The 15,264-nt window shown below is 46.0% G+C and overlaps 1 protein-coding gene across 1 annotated transcript in view; it reads left to right on the top strand.

Annotated features, from left to right (window-relative positions):
• Window positions 1–15,264, top strand: part of LOC110490175 (proton myo-inositol cotransporter) — a 79,974-nt gene that overhangs the window by 44,003 nt on the left and 20,707 nt on the right. The window contains exon 4 of the mRNA XM_021563404.3: window positions 3,428–3,536. Coding sequence (XP_021419079.3) covers window positions 3,428–3,536 — 109 coding nt within the window. The remainder of the gene's footprint in view (window positions 1–3,427; window positions 3,537–15,264) is intronic.

Below are 15,264 nucleotides of genomic sequence, written 5' to 3'. Positions count from 1 at the left end.
TCAGGCAGCGGCTCCCATTACCTCACTGCTGAAGGGGGGACCGGTGCGTTTGCAGTGGTTGGCTGAGGCGGACAGGGCTTTTGGTCAGCTGAGGGCTCTGTTTACCTCGGCTCCGGTGCTGGCTCATCCGGGTCCCCCTTTGGCGTTCATAGTGGAGGTAGACGCGTCCGAGGCTGGGATAGGAGCCGTGCTCTCTCAGCGCTCAGGTACGCCACCAAAGCTCCGCCCCTGTGCCTTCTTTTCGAAGAAGCTCAGCCCGGCGGAGCGAAACTATGCTGTGGGGGACCCGGAGCTGTTGGCTGTCGTCAAGGCCTTGAAGGCGTGGAGACATTGGCTTAAGGGGACTAAACACCAAAACGGGTGGCGAGGAGACTGAACCATCGCCAGGCAAGGTGGGCCATGTTCTTTACCCGTTTTGTCTTCACCCTGTCCTACAGACCAGGTTCCCAGAAGGCTAAGGCAGACTCACTGTCCCGGATGTATGACACAGAGGAGCGGCCCATGGATCCCACTCCCATACTTCCGGCCTCTTGCCTGGTGGCACCGGTAGTGTGGGAGCTGGACGCGGACATTGAGTGGGTGTTACTAACAGAGCCCACTCCCCCCCCCCAATGTCCAGCTGGGCGTCTGTACGCTCCGTCTGCTGTCCGCAACCATTTGATCTGTTGGGCCCATACGTCACCCTTCACCTTGGCATCAGAGCCAGATTGAGGCTCTTTTTGTACTATAGTGTTGGCCGTTTGCAGTTATCCTTTCTCTGTCAGGGCTCAGTTACTTGGGCCCCAGAAAGGGGAAAGGTCAAGCTTGTCTTCATATGTAAATGTATCTTTTAAACCATGTGAAGGGATGATTGAGGGGGAACCAATTATCTCTTGGCTCCACAATGTCTGTGTGCCAGTCACTCCCTACTTTTCTCCTCGGGGAGAGGAGGATGACAGTGTCTGGAACCATTCTATGTTCCCTCTGAGGTTGGCCTTAACTTGACCTAGAGGCTCACTCTCCTCTCCGTGAGCTTGTCCAGGAGGGGTTGTATTTGAGATGGGGGTGTCTAGTATTGACAATTGATATATGCCATTGGATGAGGTAATGTACCAAGAACGAGATAAGAGCTTCGTTTAGGAGACCAAACTGAACGATAATTTATAGCCAATGCTGTCTGGCTATGGGATACTCCTCTCAGAAGTAAAGTCTTTCTTTGTGTAAATGTTCCTAAAGAGCTGTGGTTTGTCATGTCGACTAGGGGGGTGGATCTTTGCTATAAAAGATCTCAGTTGCCATTATGTTGACCACTCTTAACTTTTCATTAGAGATACTGAACTGTTGAAAGTCAAAATGCTATTGCAAAAGCTTAATTATTATTAAAGGTGAAGATTAAGCATAACTCTGACTGGTGTGTGATTTTCTCTCTCATCATTTGGTAATTAAGGAAATTTCCACGACAGTATACCACCCCTACTGTACCTTGTCACAACACAACCGATTGGCTCAAATGCATTAAGAAGGAAATAAATTCCTCAAATGAACTTTTAACACGGCACCTGTTATTTGAAATGCACCAGGTGACTGACTACCTCATGAAGCTGGTTGAGAGAATGCCAATAGTTAGTAAAGCTGTCATCAAGGCAAAAGATGTCTAATTTATTTTACAATGTAGAAAATAGTAAAAATAAAGAAAAATCCTTGAGTGAGTAGGTGTGTCCCAACTTTTGACTGCTACTGTATATATATAAATTATGTTCTTATTTATAGATGCCTAACTTTCACAAATGTAAAAAAAAACATACTTACGTTTCTATAACTCGTGTCCTCTTGGAACGAGCCCAAACAATACAGAACGTGCAGTCAAAATAAATTGTGAGCCAGGGCAACACACTAGCTAAACGCAAAACACAAAACCTATTGACTGCTCACCCTACAGTAACTTTCCTCAGTGGAATTGCCTCAGGGAAACGAGTTGCAGTGCACGTGATGGTTAAGTGAAACTGTTTGCCACTCTTGGCTTTGGGCAAAGGACCAACGCAGTCCACCAGAACCCTGCTGAAATGTTTGTCAAAGCAGGAATAGGCTGCAAAGGTGCAACCGGCACAGCTTGGTTTGGTTTACCCGTCCGCTGGCAAACAAGATTTGTGAATGTATTTACAAGCAGCACGTGTTTGTGATTATCAGTCTGTGTGTGTGTTTGTGCATCTCTGTGAAGTTAGCGCTTCATTCATTAACACACCCATAACCTAGGTCAGTTGGTTCACGGTGATCTGTCTGTCCATGTCTCAGGATCTGAGCTGCAGCTAATCAGCTCTCTGTCCTCTGGTATTGTCTCCTGGGGGCCATTCAATCCTGCCTCTACAATGTTAGCGCCCTGCAAATTGTTGCCTCTCATAAACACATCACTTCCTCCCAGTTTCTGATGGCTGCATTTGTAACCTGGCAGCTCACGTCCACACTCACTTTGCTCACGCAGTTGATAAACACAAGCACACAGTCCACGTCAACATTCACTCCCGTCGGCTAGTAATAATAAGGTGTACCGGTAACATTTGGAGACTGTCAACTTCCATGACGGTCTATGATATCTTTGTATTATTTTGTGATACACACGATATGAACAGATCTCTATTTTGATTAATAACATAGCTAAGCTTATGAGGCATAAGATGAGACATCCATACATGCATTCAAAGATAATGACAGCAGTAATAGCCAGAAAGCGTTGTGCTGGGAAGAACAGCGTGATTTGATTGGTCCCCCCGGGGAGTGTGGCTGGATGCAGAGTGGCTCGGTCAGTGTTGATTGGTTCTCGGGAGATCCTGCTGTGACTGGTCCTGGGGAGAGTGTTTTCTGTTTCAGTGGGGCGCTGTCCGGTAGCTGTGCGTGTGTGTGTGTGTGTGTGTGTGTGTGTGTGTGTGTGTGTGTGTGTGTGTGTGTTCAGCCTGTCTGGGAGCTAAAGGAGCTCTTCCCAGCCCAGCAAGCATCCACCCACTCACAGCTGCTCCCCTCCAACACTGTGTGTATGTGTGTGTTTGTCTGTGTTTGTCAGCGTGCGTCTGTGTAACTGTGTCTGTGTGTGTGTGTCGATATTTGTCCATTCTTGTGTGTGAGTGTGTCAGTGTGTGAGTCTCTTTATCAAAGCTCTGCATACCTGTCCAGACGTTCTGTCCTATTATGAGTGGTACTCCCTGGAGTCTCTGTTTGAAGGTCTCAGCTATAAGCCTGCTATAGCAGCCTTCTGCTGCTGCCTCAGACACAACTTTACTTTCAGACCAAACAGAACTAACTTCAGCCACTTGTTGGTATCGCTGTTGGCCTGTTTCATGTGTGTTGTGTTTGTCCGTTGATAGGCTGATGATGATCAAAAGGTCTATCCTAACCTCTGCTCCTGTGTGTGTGTGTGTGTGTGTGTGTGTGTGTCCGTGTGTGTGTCCGTGTCCAGATGGCCCTGTGATCTGGAGGATGCTGACCTACCCCCCCACACGGAGAGCACTCCTGGTGGGATGTGGACTACAGATGTTCCAACAGCTCTCTGGGATCAACACTGTCATGTGAGTACACAGCCTTTTAGTATCTTAGTGGCCTGAGTGGCCCCTTGCACATTGGATATGGTACTGGCACTGATCTGTATATACTTGCAATCTTATCTTCCTGTTCCTCGTGTTCTTTTTGTTCGTTTTTTTCTGCACTGTTGGGGAAGAGCTCGCAAGTAAACATTTCACGGTACTGTTTTACGCCTGTTGTGTCCTGTACACATGACGAATAACTTTGAAACTTGTTGGTTAGATTTTCAACATGAAGGAGATGTCTTATTTAACTCTGCATGTTGGGGAAGAGCAAGTCAGCATTTCACTGTAAGGTCTTCACTTGTTGTGTTTGGCGCATGTGACAAATAAAATGTGATTTTGATTTGATCTGTGGGTGAGGCCCTGTTATAGACTAGCGTCCTGTCCAGGGTGTGTACTTGTACATCAAGCTGCCTCACGCTACCGAAACAGGAGATCTGCTCCGGCTCCTGTGCGCCGTTTCGGCTCCCACAAACCAAGGCACTTGTGCAAGTTCGGTGGACTAACATGCCTAAGCTACAGCTCAGTGAGGTAACATGCTTTTGATTAAGCTACATTCATATTTACAGGATCAACTCCGCCATGTGGGTGGGACGGTAACATGCCTTTAGCTTAGTGGGCTTACACGGCCCTCCGACTCATGTCGAATACCAGTTCAGTGGTCCAGTCAACACTTAGACAATTACATGCAGGATCATGTGCTGTGAAGGAGATAGTTCACAGTGCCACACCTGTGTGATTGATATGCTGTTAATGCTTCGTGCACTTTTATGCACTTTTCAGGGTCAATCGCTCGCTGAATTTCCTTTGTGCCTGTAAGGTGCTAAACCATTGAATCTTTATTTCCATCTCAAGTGAGATTGCATCGTCTAGCTTTCTCTCATCCCCCTGAGCTCAAGCATATTCTGGGCATTGTAAACAATCTTGCAATATGTGCTGTTGCTAAGCAACCATTCGAGGTGAGAGGAAAAGGACGAGTGGGTGTGCGTGGGTGTAGGTTTGGTTCGGTGTGCGTGCGTGCGTGCTAGCGTGTGTTTGTGTGTGCGTACGTGCGTGCGTGTGGGTGATAACCAAGGTTTTAAGTTTGTGTGTGTACGTGTGTGTGTGAGTCTGTTAAGGTAGCTTGCGTGTGTTTGTGTGTGTAAGTATGTGTGTGTGAGTCTGTTAAGGTAGCTTGTGTGTGTTTGTGTGTGTACGTGTGTGCGTGTGAGTCTGTTAAGGTAGCTTGCGTGTGTTTGTGTGTGTACGTATGTGTGTGTGAGTCTGTTAAGGTAGCTTGCGTGTGTTTGTGTGTGTGAGTCTGTTAAGGTAGCTTGCGTGTGTTTGTGTGTGTGTGAGTCTGTTAAGGTAGCTTGCATTTGTTTGTGTGTGCACGTATGTGTGTGTGAGTCTGTTAAGGTAGCTTGCGTGTGTTTGTGCGTGTACCTATGTGTGTGTGAGTCTGTTAAGGTAGCTTCGTGTGTTTGTGTGTGTGAGTCTGTTAAGGTGGCTTGCGTGTGTTTGTGTGTGTACGTATGTGTGTGTGAGTCTGTTAAGGTGGCTTGCGTGTGTTTGTGTGTGTGAGTCTGTTAAGGTAGCTTGCGTGTGTTTGTGTGTGTGAGTCTGTTAAGGTAGCTTGTGTGTGTTTGTGTGTGTGAGTCTGTTACGGTAGCTTGCGTGTGTTTGTGTGTGTACGTATGTGTGTGTGAGTCTGTTAAGGTGGCTTGCGTGTGTTTGTGTGTGTACGTATGTGTGTGTGAGTCTGTTAAGGTAGCTTGCGTGTGTTTGTGTGTTTACGTATGTGTGTGTGAGTCTGTTAAGGTAGCTTGCGTGTGTTTGTGTGTGTGAGTCTGTTAAGGTGGCTTGCGTGTGTTTGTGTGTGTACGTATGTGTGTGTGAGTCTGTTAAGGTAGCTTGCGTGTGTTTGTGTGTGTGAGTCTGTTAAGGTAGCTTGCGTGTGATGTGTGTGTGAGTCTGTTAAGGTAGCTTGCGTGTGTTTGTGTGTGTACGTATGTGTGTGTGTGAGTCTGTTAAGGTAGCTCGCGTGTGTTTGTGTGTGTGAGTCTGTTAAGGTACCTTGCGTGTGTTTGTGTGTGTACGTATGTGTGTGTGAGTCTGTTAAGGTAGCTTGCGTGTGTTTGTGTGTGTACGTATGTGTGTGTGAGTCTGTTAAGGTAGCTTGCGTGTGTTTGTGTGTGTGAGTCTGTTAAGGTAGTTTGCGTGTGTTTGTGTGTGTGAGTCTGTTAAGGTAGCTTGCGTGTGTTTGTGTGTGTACGTATGTGTGTGTGAGTCTGTTAAGGTAGCTTGCGTGTGTTTGTGTGTGTACGTATGTGTTTGTGAGTATGTTAAGGTAGCTTGCGTGTGTTTGTGTGTGTACGTATGTGTGTGTGAGTCTGTTAAGGTAGCTTGCGTGTGTTTGTGTGTTTACGTATGTGTGTGTGAGTCTGTTAAGGTAGTTTGCGTGTGTTTGTGTGTGTACGTATGTGTGTGTGAGTCTGTTAAGGTAGCTTGCGTGTGTTTGTGTGTACGTATGTGTGTGTGAGTCTGTTAAGGTAGCTTGCGTGTGTTTGTGTGTGTGAGTCGGTTAAGGTGGCCTGCGTGTGTTTGTGTGTGTACGTATGTGTGAGAGTCTGTTAAGGTAGCTTGCGTGTGTTGTGTGTGTGAGTCTGTTAAGGTAGCTTGCGTGTGTTTGTGTGTGTACATGTGTGTGTGTGAGTCTGTTAAGGTAGCTTGCATGTGTTTGTGTGTGTACGTATGTGTGTGTGAGTCTGTTAAGGTAGCTTGCGTGTGTTTGTGTGTGTACGTATGTGTGTGTGAGTCTGTTAAGGTACCTTGCGTGTGTTTGTGTGTGTACGTATGTGTGTGTGAGTCTGTTAAGGTAGCTTGCGTCTGTTTGTGTGTGTACGTATGTGTGTGTGAGTCTGTTAAGGTAGCTTGCGTGTGTTTGTGTGTGTACGTATGTGTGTGTGAGTCTGTTAAGGTAGCTTGCGTGTGTTTGTGTGTGTGAGTCTGTTAAGGTAGCTTGCGTGTGTTTGTGTGTGTACGTATGTGTGTGTGAGTCTGTTAAGGTAGCTTGCGTGTGTTTGTGTGTGTGAGTCTGTTAAGGTAGCTTGCGTGTGTTTGTGTGTGTACGTATGTGTGTGTGAGTCTGTTAAGGTAGCTTGCGTGTGTTTGTGTGTGTGAGTCTGTTAAGGTGGCTTGCGTGTGTTTGTGTGTGTACGTATGTGTGTGTGAGTCTGTTAAGGTAGCTTGCGTGTGTTTGTGTGTGTACGTATGTGTGTGTGAGTCTGTTAAGGTAGCTTGCGTGTGTTTGTGTGTGTGAGTCTGTTAAGGTGGCTAGCGTGTGTTTGTGTGTGTGAGTCTGTTAAGGTAGCTTGCGTGTGTTTGTGTGTGTAAGTTTGTGTGGGTGAGTATGTTAAGGTAGCTTGCGTGTGTTTGTGTGTGTACGTATGTGTGTGTGAGTCTGTTAAGGTAGCTTGCGTGTGTTTGTGTGTGTACGTATGTGTGTGTGAGTCTGTTAAGGTAGCTTGCGTGTGCTTGTGTGTGTACGTATGTGTGTGTGAGTCTGTTAAGGTAGCTTGCGTGTGTTTGTGTGTGTGAGTCTGTTAAGGTAGCTTGCGTGTGTTGTGTGTGTGAGTCTGTTAAGGTAGCTTGCGTGTGTTTGTGTGTGTACGTGAGTCTGTTAAGGTAGCTTGCGTGTGTTTGTGTGTGTACGTATGTGTGTGTGTGAGTCTGTTAAGGTAGCTTGCGTGTGTTTGTGTGTGTACGTATGTGTGTGTGAGTCTGTTAAGGTAGCTTGCGTGTGTTTGTGTGAGTCTGTTAAGGTGGCTTGCGTGTGTTTGTGTGTGTACGTATGTGTGTGTGAGTCTGTTAAGGTAGCTTGCGTGTGTTTGTGTGTGTACGTATGTGTGTGTGAGTCTGTTAAGGTGGCTTGCGTGTGTTTGTGTGTGTACGTATGTGTGTGTGAGTCTGTTAAGGTAGCTTGCGTGTGTTTGTGTGTGTACGTATGTGTGTGTGAGTCTGTTAAGGTAGCTTGCGTGTGTTTGTGTGTGTAAGTTTGTGTGGGTGAGTATGTTAAGGTAGCTTGCGTGTGTTTGTGTGTGTTCGTATGTGTGTGTGAGTCTGTTAAGGTAGCTTGCGTGTGTTTGTGTGTGTGTGAGTCTGTTAAGGTACCTTGCGTGTGTTTGTGTGTGTACGTATGTGTGTGTGAGTCTGTTAAGGTAGCTTGCGTGTGTTTGTGTGTGTAAGTATGTGTGTGTGAGTCTGTTAAGGTAGCTTGTGTGTGTTTGTGTGTGTACGTGTGTGCGTGTGAGTCTGTTAAGGTAGCTTGCGTGTGTTTGTGTGTGTACGTATGTGTGTGTGAGTCTGTTAAGGTAGCTTGCGTGTGTTTGTGTGTGTGAGTCTGTTAAGGTAGCTTGCGTGTGTTTGTGCGTGTACCTATGTGTGTGTGAGTCTGTTAAGGTAGCTTGCGTGTGTTTGTGTGTGTGAGTCTTTTAAGGTGGCTTGCGTGTGTTTGTGTGTGTACGTATGTGTGTGTGAGTCTGTTAAGGTGGCTTGCGTGTGTTTGTGTGTGTGAGTCTGTTAAGGTAGCTTGCGTGTGTTTGTGTGTGTGAGTCTGTTAAGGTAGCTTGTGTGTGTTTGTGTGTGTGAGTCTGTTACGGTAGCTTGCGTGTGTTTGTGTGTGTACGTATGTGTGTGTGAGTCTGTTAAGGTGGCTTGCGTGTGTTTGTGTGTGTACGTATGTGTGTGTGAGTCTGTTAAGGTAGCTTGCGTGTGTTTGTGTGTTTACGTATGTGTGTGTGAGTCTGTTAAGGTGGCTTGCGTGTGTTTGTGTGTGTACGTATGTGTGTGTGAGTCTGTTAAGGTAGCTTGCGTGTGTTTGTGTGTGTGAGTCTGTTAAGGTAGCTTGCGTGTGATGTGTGTGTGAGTCTGTTAAGGTAGCTTGCGTGTGTTTGTGTGTGTACGTATGTGTGTGTGTGAGTCTGTTAAGGTAGCTCGCGTGTGTTTGTGTGTGTGAGTCTGTTAAGGTACCTTGCGTGTGTTTGTGTGTGTACGTATGTGTGTGTGAGTCTGTTAAGGTAGCTTGCGTGTGTTTGTGTGTGTACGTATGTGTGTGTGAGTCTGTTAAGGTAGCTTGCGTGTGTTTGTGTGTGTGAGTCTGTTAAGGTAGTTTGCGTGTGTTTGTGTGTGTGAGTCTGTTAAGGTAGCTTGCGTGTGTTTGTGTGTGTACGTATGTGTGTGTGAGTCTGTTAAGGTAGCTTGCGTGTGTTTGTGTGTGTACGTATGTGTTTGTGAGTATGTTAAGGTAGCTTGCGTGTGTTTGTGTGTGTACGTATGTGTGTGTGAGTCTGTTAAGGTAGCTTGCGTGTGTTTGTGTGTGTACGTATGTGTGTGTGAGTCTGTTAAGGTAGCTTGCGTGTGTTTGTGTGTGTGAGTCTGTTAAGGTGGCTAGCGTGTGTTTGTGTGTGTGAGTCTGTTAAGGTAGCTTGCGTGTGTTTGTGTGTGTAAGTTTGTGTGGGTGAGTATGTTAAGGTAGCTTGCGTGTGTTTGTGTGTGTACGTATGTGTGTGTGAGTCTGTTAAGGTAGCTTGCGTGTGTTTGTGTGTGTACGTATGTGTGTGTGAGTCTGTTAAGGTAGCTTGCGTGTGCTTGTGTGTGTACGTATGTGTGTGTGAGTCTGTTAAGGTAGCTTGCGTGTGTTTGTGTGTGTGAGTCTGTTAAGGTAGCTTGCGTGTGTTGTGTGTGTGAGTCTGTTAAGGTAGCTTGCGTGTGTTTGTGTGTGTACGTGAGTCTGTTAAGGTAGCTTGCGTGTGTTTGTGTGTGTACGTATGTGTGTGTGTGAGTCTGTTAAGGTAGCTTGCGTGTGTTTGTGTGTGTACGTATGTGTGTGTGAGTCTGTTAAGGTAGCTTGCGTGTGTTTGTGTGAGTCTGTTAAGGTGGCTTGCGTGTGTTTGTGTGTGTACGTATGTGTGTGTGAGTCTGTTAAGGTAGCTTGCGTGTGTTTGTGTGTGTACGTATGTGTGTGTGAGTCTGTTAAGGTGGCTTGCGTGTGTTTGTGTGTGTACGTATGTGTGTGTGAGTCTGTTAAGGTAGCTTGCGTGTGTTTGTGTGTGTACGTATGTGTGTGTGAGTCTGTTAAGGTAGCTTGCGTGTGTTTGTGTGTGTAAGTTTGTGTGGGTGAGTATGTTAAGGTAGCTTGCGTGTGTTTGTGTGTGTTCGTATGTGTGTGTGAGTCTGTTAAGGTAGCTTGCGTGTGTTTGTGTGTGTGTGAGTCTGTTAAGGTACCTTGCGTGTGTTTGTGTGTGTACGTATGTGTGTGTGAGTCTGTTAAGGTAGCTTGCGTGTGTTTGTGTGTGTAAGTATGTGTGTGTGAGTCTGTTAAGGTAGCTTGTGTGTGTTTGTGTGTGTACGTGTGTGCGTGTGAGTCTGTTAAGGTAGCTTGCGTGTGTTTGTGTGTGTACGTATGTGTGTGTGAGTCTGTTAAGGTAGCTTGCGTGTGTTTGTGTGTGTGAGTCTGTTAAGGTAGCTTGCGTGTGTTTGTGCGTGTACCTATGTGTGTGTGAGTCTGTTAAGGTAGCTTGCGTGTGTTTGTGTGTGTGAGTCTTTTAAGGTGGCTTGCGTGTGTTTGTGTGTGTACGTATGTGTGTGTGAGTCTGTTAAGGTGGCTTGCGTGTGTTTGTGTGTGTGAGTCTGTTAAGGTAGCTTGCGTGTGTTTGTGTGTGTGAGTCTGTTAAGGTAGCTTGTGTGTGTTTGTGTGTGTGAGTCTGTTACGGTAGCTTGCGTGTGTTTGTGTGTGTACGTATGTGTGTGTGAGTCTGTTAAGGTGGCTTGCGTGTGTTTGTGTGTGTACGTATGTGTGTGTGAGTCTGTTAAGGTAGCTTGCGTGTGTTTGTGTGTTTACGTATGTGTGTGTGAGTCTGTTAAGGTGGCTTGCGTGTGTTTGTGTGTGTACGTATGTGTGTGTGAGTCTGTTAAGGTAGCTTGCGTGTGTTTGTGTGTGTGAGTCTGTTAAGGTAGCTTGCGTGTGATGTGTGTGTGAGTCTGTTAAGGTAGCTTGCGTGTGTTTGTGTGTGTACGTATGTGTGTGTGTGAGTCTGTTAAGGTAGCTCGCGTGTGTTTGTGTGTGTGAGTCTGTTAAGGTACCTTGCGTGTGTTTGTGTGTGTACGTATGTGTGTGTGAGTCTGTTAAGGTAGCTTGCGTGTGTTTGTGTGTGTACGTATGTGTGTGTGAGTCTGTTAAGGTAGCTTGCGTGTGTTTGTGTGTGTGAGTCTGTTAAGGTAGTTTGCGTGTGTTTGTGTGTGTGAGTCTGTTAAGGTAGCTTGCGTGTGTTTGTGTGTGTACGTATGTGTGTGTGAGTCTGTTAAGGTAGCTTGCGTGTGTTTGTGTGTGTACGTATGTGTTTGTGAGTATGTTAAGGTAGCTTGCGTGTGTTTGTGTGTGTACGTATGTGTGTGTGAGTCTGTTAAGGTAGCTTGCGTGTGTTTGTGTGTTTACGTATGTGTGTGTGAGTCTGTTAAGGTAGTTTGCGTGTGTTTGTGTGTGTACGTATGTGTGTGTGAGTCTGTTAAGGTAGCTTGCGTGTGTTTGTGTGTGTACGTATGTGTGTGTGAGTCTGTTAAGGTAGCTTGCGTGTGTTTGTGTGTGTGAGTCTGTTAAGGTAGTTTGCGTGTGTTTGTGTGTGTGAGTCTGTTAAGGTAGCTTGCGTGTGTTTGTGTGTGTACGTATGTGTGTGTGAGTCTGTTAATGTGGCTTGCGTGTGTTTGTGTGTGTACGTATGTGTGTGTGAGTCTGTTAAGGTAGCTTGCGTGTGTTTGTGTGTGTGAGTCGGTTAAGGTGGCCTGCGTGTGTTTGTGTGTGTACGTATGTGTGTGTGAGTCTGTTAAGGTAGCTTGCGTGTGTTGTGTGTGTGAGTCTGTTAAGGTAGCTTGCGTGTGTTTGTGTGTGTACATGTGTGTGTGTGAGTCTGTTAAGGTAGCTTGCATGTGTTTGTGTGTGTACGTATGTGTGTGTGAGTCTGTTAAGGTAGCTTGCGTGTGTTTGTGTGTGTACGTATGTGTGTGTGAGTCTGTTAAGGTACCTTGCGTGTGTTTGTGTGTGTACGTATGTGTGTGTGAGTCTGTTAAGGTAGCTTGCGTCTGTTTGTGTGTGTACGTATGTGTGTGTGAGTCTGTTAAGGTAGCTTGCGTGTGTTTGTGTGTGTACGTATGTGTGTGTGAGTCTGTTAAGGTAGCTTGCGTGTGTTTGTGTGTGTGAGTCTGTTAAGGTAGCTTGCGTGTGTTTGTGTGTGTACGTATGTGTGTGTGAGTCTGTTAAGGTAGCTTGCGTGTGTTTGTGTGTGTGAGTCTGTTAAGGTAGCTTGCGTGTGTTTGTGTGTGTACGTATGTGTGTGTGAGTCTGTTAAGGTAGCTTGCGTGTGTTTGTGTGTGTGAGTCTGTTAAGGTGGCTTGCGTGTGTTTGTGTGTGTACGTATGTGTGTGTGAGTCTGTTAAGGTAGCTTGCGTGTGTTTGTGTGTGTACGTATGTGTGTGTGAGTCTGTTAAGGTGGCTTGCGTGTGTTTGTGTGTGTGAGTCTGTTAAGGTAGTTTGCGTGTGCTTGTGTGTGTACGTATGTGTGTGTGAGTCTGTTAAGGTAGCTTGCGTGTGTTTGTGTGTGTGAGTCTGTTAAGGTAGCTTGCGTGTGCTTGTGTGTGTGAGTCTGTTAAGGTGGCTAGCGTGTGTTTGTGTGTGTACGTATGTGTGTGTGAGTCTGTTAAGGTAGCTTGCGTGTGTTTGTGTGTGTAAGTTTGTGTGGGTGAGTATGTTAAGGTAGCTTGCGTGTGTTTGTGTGTGTACGTATGTGTGTGTGAGTCTGTTAAGGTAGCTTGCGTGTGTTTGTGTGTGTACGTATGTGTGTGTGAGTCTGTTAAGGTAGCTTGCGTGTGCTTGTGTGTGTACGTATGTGTGTGTGAGTCTGTTAAGGTAGCTTGCGTGTGTTTGTGTGTGTGAGTCTGTTAAGGTAGCTTGCGTGTGTTGTGTGTGTGAGTCTGTTAAGGTAGCTTGCGTGTGTTTGTGTGTGTACGTGAGTCTGTTAAGGTAGCTTGCGTGTGTTTGTGTGTACGTATGTGTGTGTGTGAGTCTGTTAAGGTAGCTTGCGTGTGTTTGTGTGTGTACGTATGTGTGTGTGAGTCTGTTAAGGTAGCTTGCGTGTGTTTGTGTGAGTCTGTTAAGGTGGCTTGCGTGTGTTTGTGTGTGTACGTATGTGTGTGTGAGTCTGTTAAGGTAGCTTGCGTGTGTTTGTGTGTGTACGTATGTGTGTGTGAGTCTGTTAAGGTGGCTTGCGTGTGTTTGTGTGTGTACGTATGTGTGTGTGAGTCTGTTAAGGTAGCTTGCGTGTGTTTGTGTGTGTACGTATGTGTGTGTGAGTCTGTTAAGGTAGCTTGCGTGTGTTTGTGTGTGTAAGTTTGTGTGGGTGAGTATGTTAAGGTAGCTTGCGTGTGTTTGTGTGTGTTCGTATGTGTGTGTGAGTCTGTTAAGGTAGCTTGCGTGTGTTTGTGTGTGTGTGAGTCTGTTAAGGTACCTTGCGTGTGTTTGTGTGTGTACGTATGTGTGTGTGAGTCTGTTAAGGTAGCTTGCGTGTGTTTGTGTGTGTGAGTCTGTTAAGGTAGCTTGCGTGTGTTTGTGTGTGTTTGTGTGTGTGAGTCTGTTAAGGTAGCTTGCGTGTGTTTGTGTTTGTACGTATGTGTGTGTGAGTCTGTTAAGGTAGCTTGCGTGTGTTTGTGTGTGTACGTATGTGTGTGTGAGTCTGTTAAGGTACCTTGAGTGTGTTTGTGTGTGTACGTATGTGTGTGTGAGTCTGTTAAGGTAGCTTGCGTGTGTTTGTGTGTGTACGTATGTGTGTGTGAGTCTGTTAAGGTAGCTTGCGTCTGTTTGTGTGTGTACGTATGTGTGTGTGAGTCTGTTAAGGTAGCTTGCGTGTGTTTGTGTGTGTGAGTCTGTTAAGGTAGCTTGCGTGTGTTTGTGTGTGTACGTATGTGTGAGAGTCTGTTAAGGTAGCTTGCGTGTGTTGTGTGTGTGAGTCTGTTAAGGTAGCTTGCGTGTGTTTGTGTGTGTACGTGTGTGTGTGTGAGTCTGTTAAGGTACCTTGCGTGTGTTTGTGTGTGTACGTATGTGTGTGTGAGTCTGTTAAGGTAGCTTGCGTGTGTTTGTGTGTGTACGTATGTGTGTGTGAGTCTGTTAAGGTAGCTTGCGTCTGTTTGTGTGTGTACGTATGTGTGTGTGAGTCTGTTAAGGTAGCTTGCGTGTGTTTGTGTGTGTGAGTCTGTTAAGGTAGCTTGCGTGTGTTGTGTGTGTGAGTCTGTTAAGGTAGCTTGCGTGTGTTTGTGTGTGTACGTGAGTCTGTTAAGGTAGCTTGCGTGTGTTTGTGTGAGTCTGTTAAGGTGGCTTGCGTGTGTTTGTGTGTGTACGTATGTGTGTGTGAGTCTGTTAAGGTAGCTTGCGTGTGTTTGTGTGTGTACGTATGTGTGTGTGAGTCTGTTAAGGTGGCTTGCGTGTGTTTGTGTGTGTACGTATGTGTGTGTGAGTCTGTTAAGGTAACTTGCGTGTCTTTGTGTGTGTGAGTCTGTTAAGTTAGCTTGCGTGTGTTTGTGTGTGTACGTATGTGTGTGTGAGTCTGTTAAGGTAGCTTGCGTGTGTTTGTGTGTGTACGTATGTGTGTGTGAGTCTGTTAAGGTAGCTTGCGTGTGTTTGTGTGTGTAAGTTTGTGTGGGTGAGTATGTTAAGGTAGCTTGCGTGTGTTTGTGTGTGTTCGTATGTGTGTGTGAGTCTGTTAAGGTAGCTTGCGTGTGTTTGTGTGTGTGAGTCTGTTAAGGTACCTTGCGTGTGTTTGTGTGTGTACGTATGTGTGTGTGAGTCTGTTAAGGTAGCTTGCGTGTGTTTGTGTGTGTGAGTCTGTTAAGGTAGCTTGCGTGTGTTTGTGTGTGTTTGTGTGTGTGAGTCTGTTAAGGTAGCTTGCGTGTGTTTGTGTATGTACGTATGTGTGTGTGAGTCTGTTAAGGTAGCTTGCGTGTGTTTGTGTGTGTACGTATGTGTGTGTGAGTCTGTTAAGGTACCTTGAGTGTGTTTGTGTGTGTACGTATGTGTGTGTGAGTCTGTTAAGGTAGCTTGCGTGTGTTTGTGTGTGTACGTATGTGTGTGTGAGTCTGTTAAGGTAGCTTGCGTCTGTTTGTGTGTATACGTATGTGTGTGTGAGTCTGTTAAGGTAGCTTGCGTGTGTTTGTGTGTGTGAGTCTGTTAAGATAGCTTGCGTGTGTTTGTGTGTGTACATATGTGTGAGAGTCTGTTAAGGTAGCTTGCGTGTGTTGTGTGTGTGAGTCTGTTAAGGTAGCTTGCGTGTGTTTGTGTGTGTACGTGTGTGTGTGTGAGTCTGTTAAGGTAGCTTGCGTGTGTTTGTGTGTGTACGTATGTGTGTGTGAGTCTGTTAAGGTAGCTTGCGTGTGTTTGTGTGTGTACGTATGTGTGTGTGAGTCTGTTAAGGTACCTTGCGTGTGTTTGTGTGTGTACGTATGTGTGTGTGAGTCTGTTAAGGTAGCTTGCGTGTGTTTGTGTGTGTACGTATGTGTGTGTGAGTCTGTTAAGGTAGCTTGCGTCTGTTTGTGTGTGTACGTATGTGTGTGTGAGTCTGTTAAGGTAGCTTGCGTGTGTTTGTGTGTGTGAGTCTGTTAAGGTAGCTTGCGTGTGTTTGTGTGTGTGAGTCTG

This window comes from Oncorhynchus mykiss, chromosome 15 (assembly GCF_057628025.1).
Source record: "Oncorhynchus mykiss isolate SJ-2025 chromosome 15, ASM5762802v1, whole genome shotgun sequence".
Lineage (NCBI taxonomy): Eukaryota > Metazoa > Chordata > Actinopteri > Salmoniformes > Salmonidae > Oncorhynchus > Oncorhynchus mykiss.
This window is presented reverse-complemented; position numbering and strand designations above follow the sequence as displayed.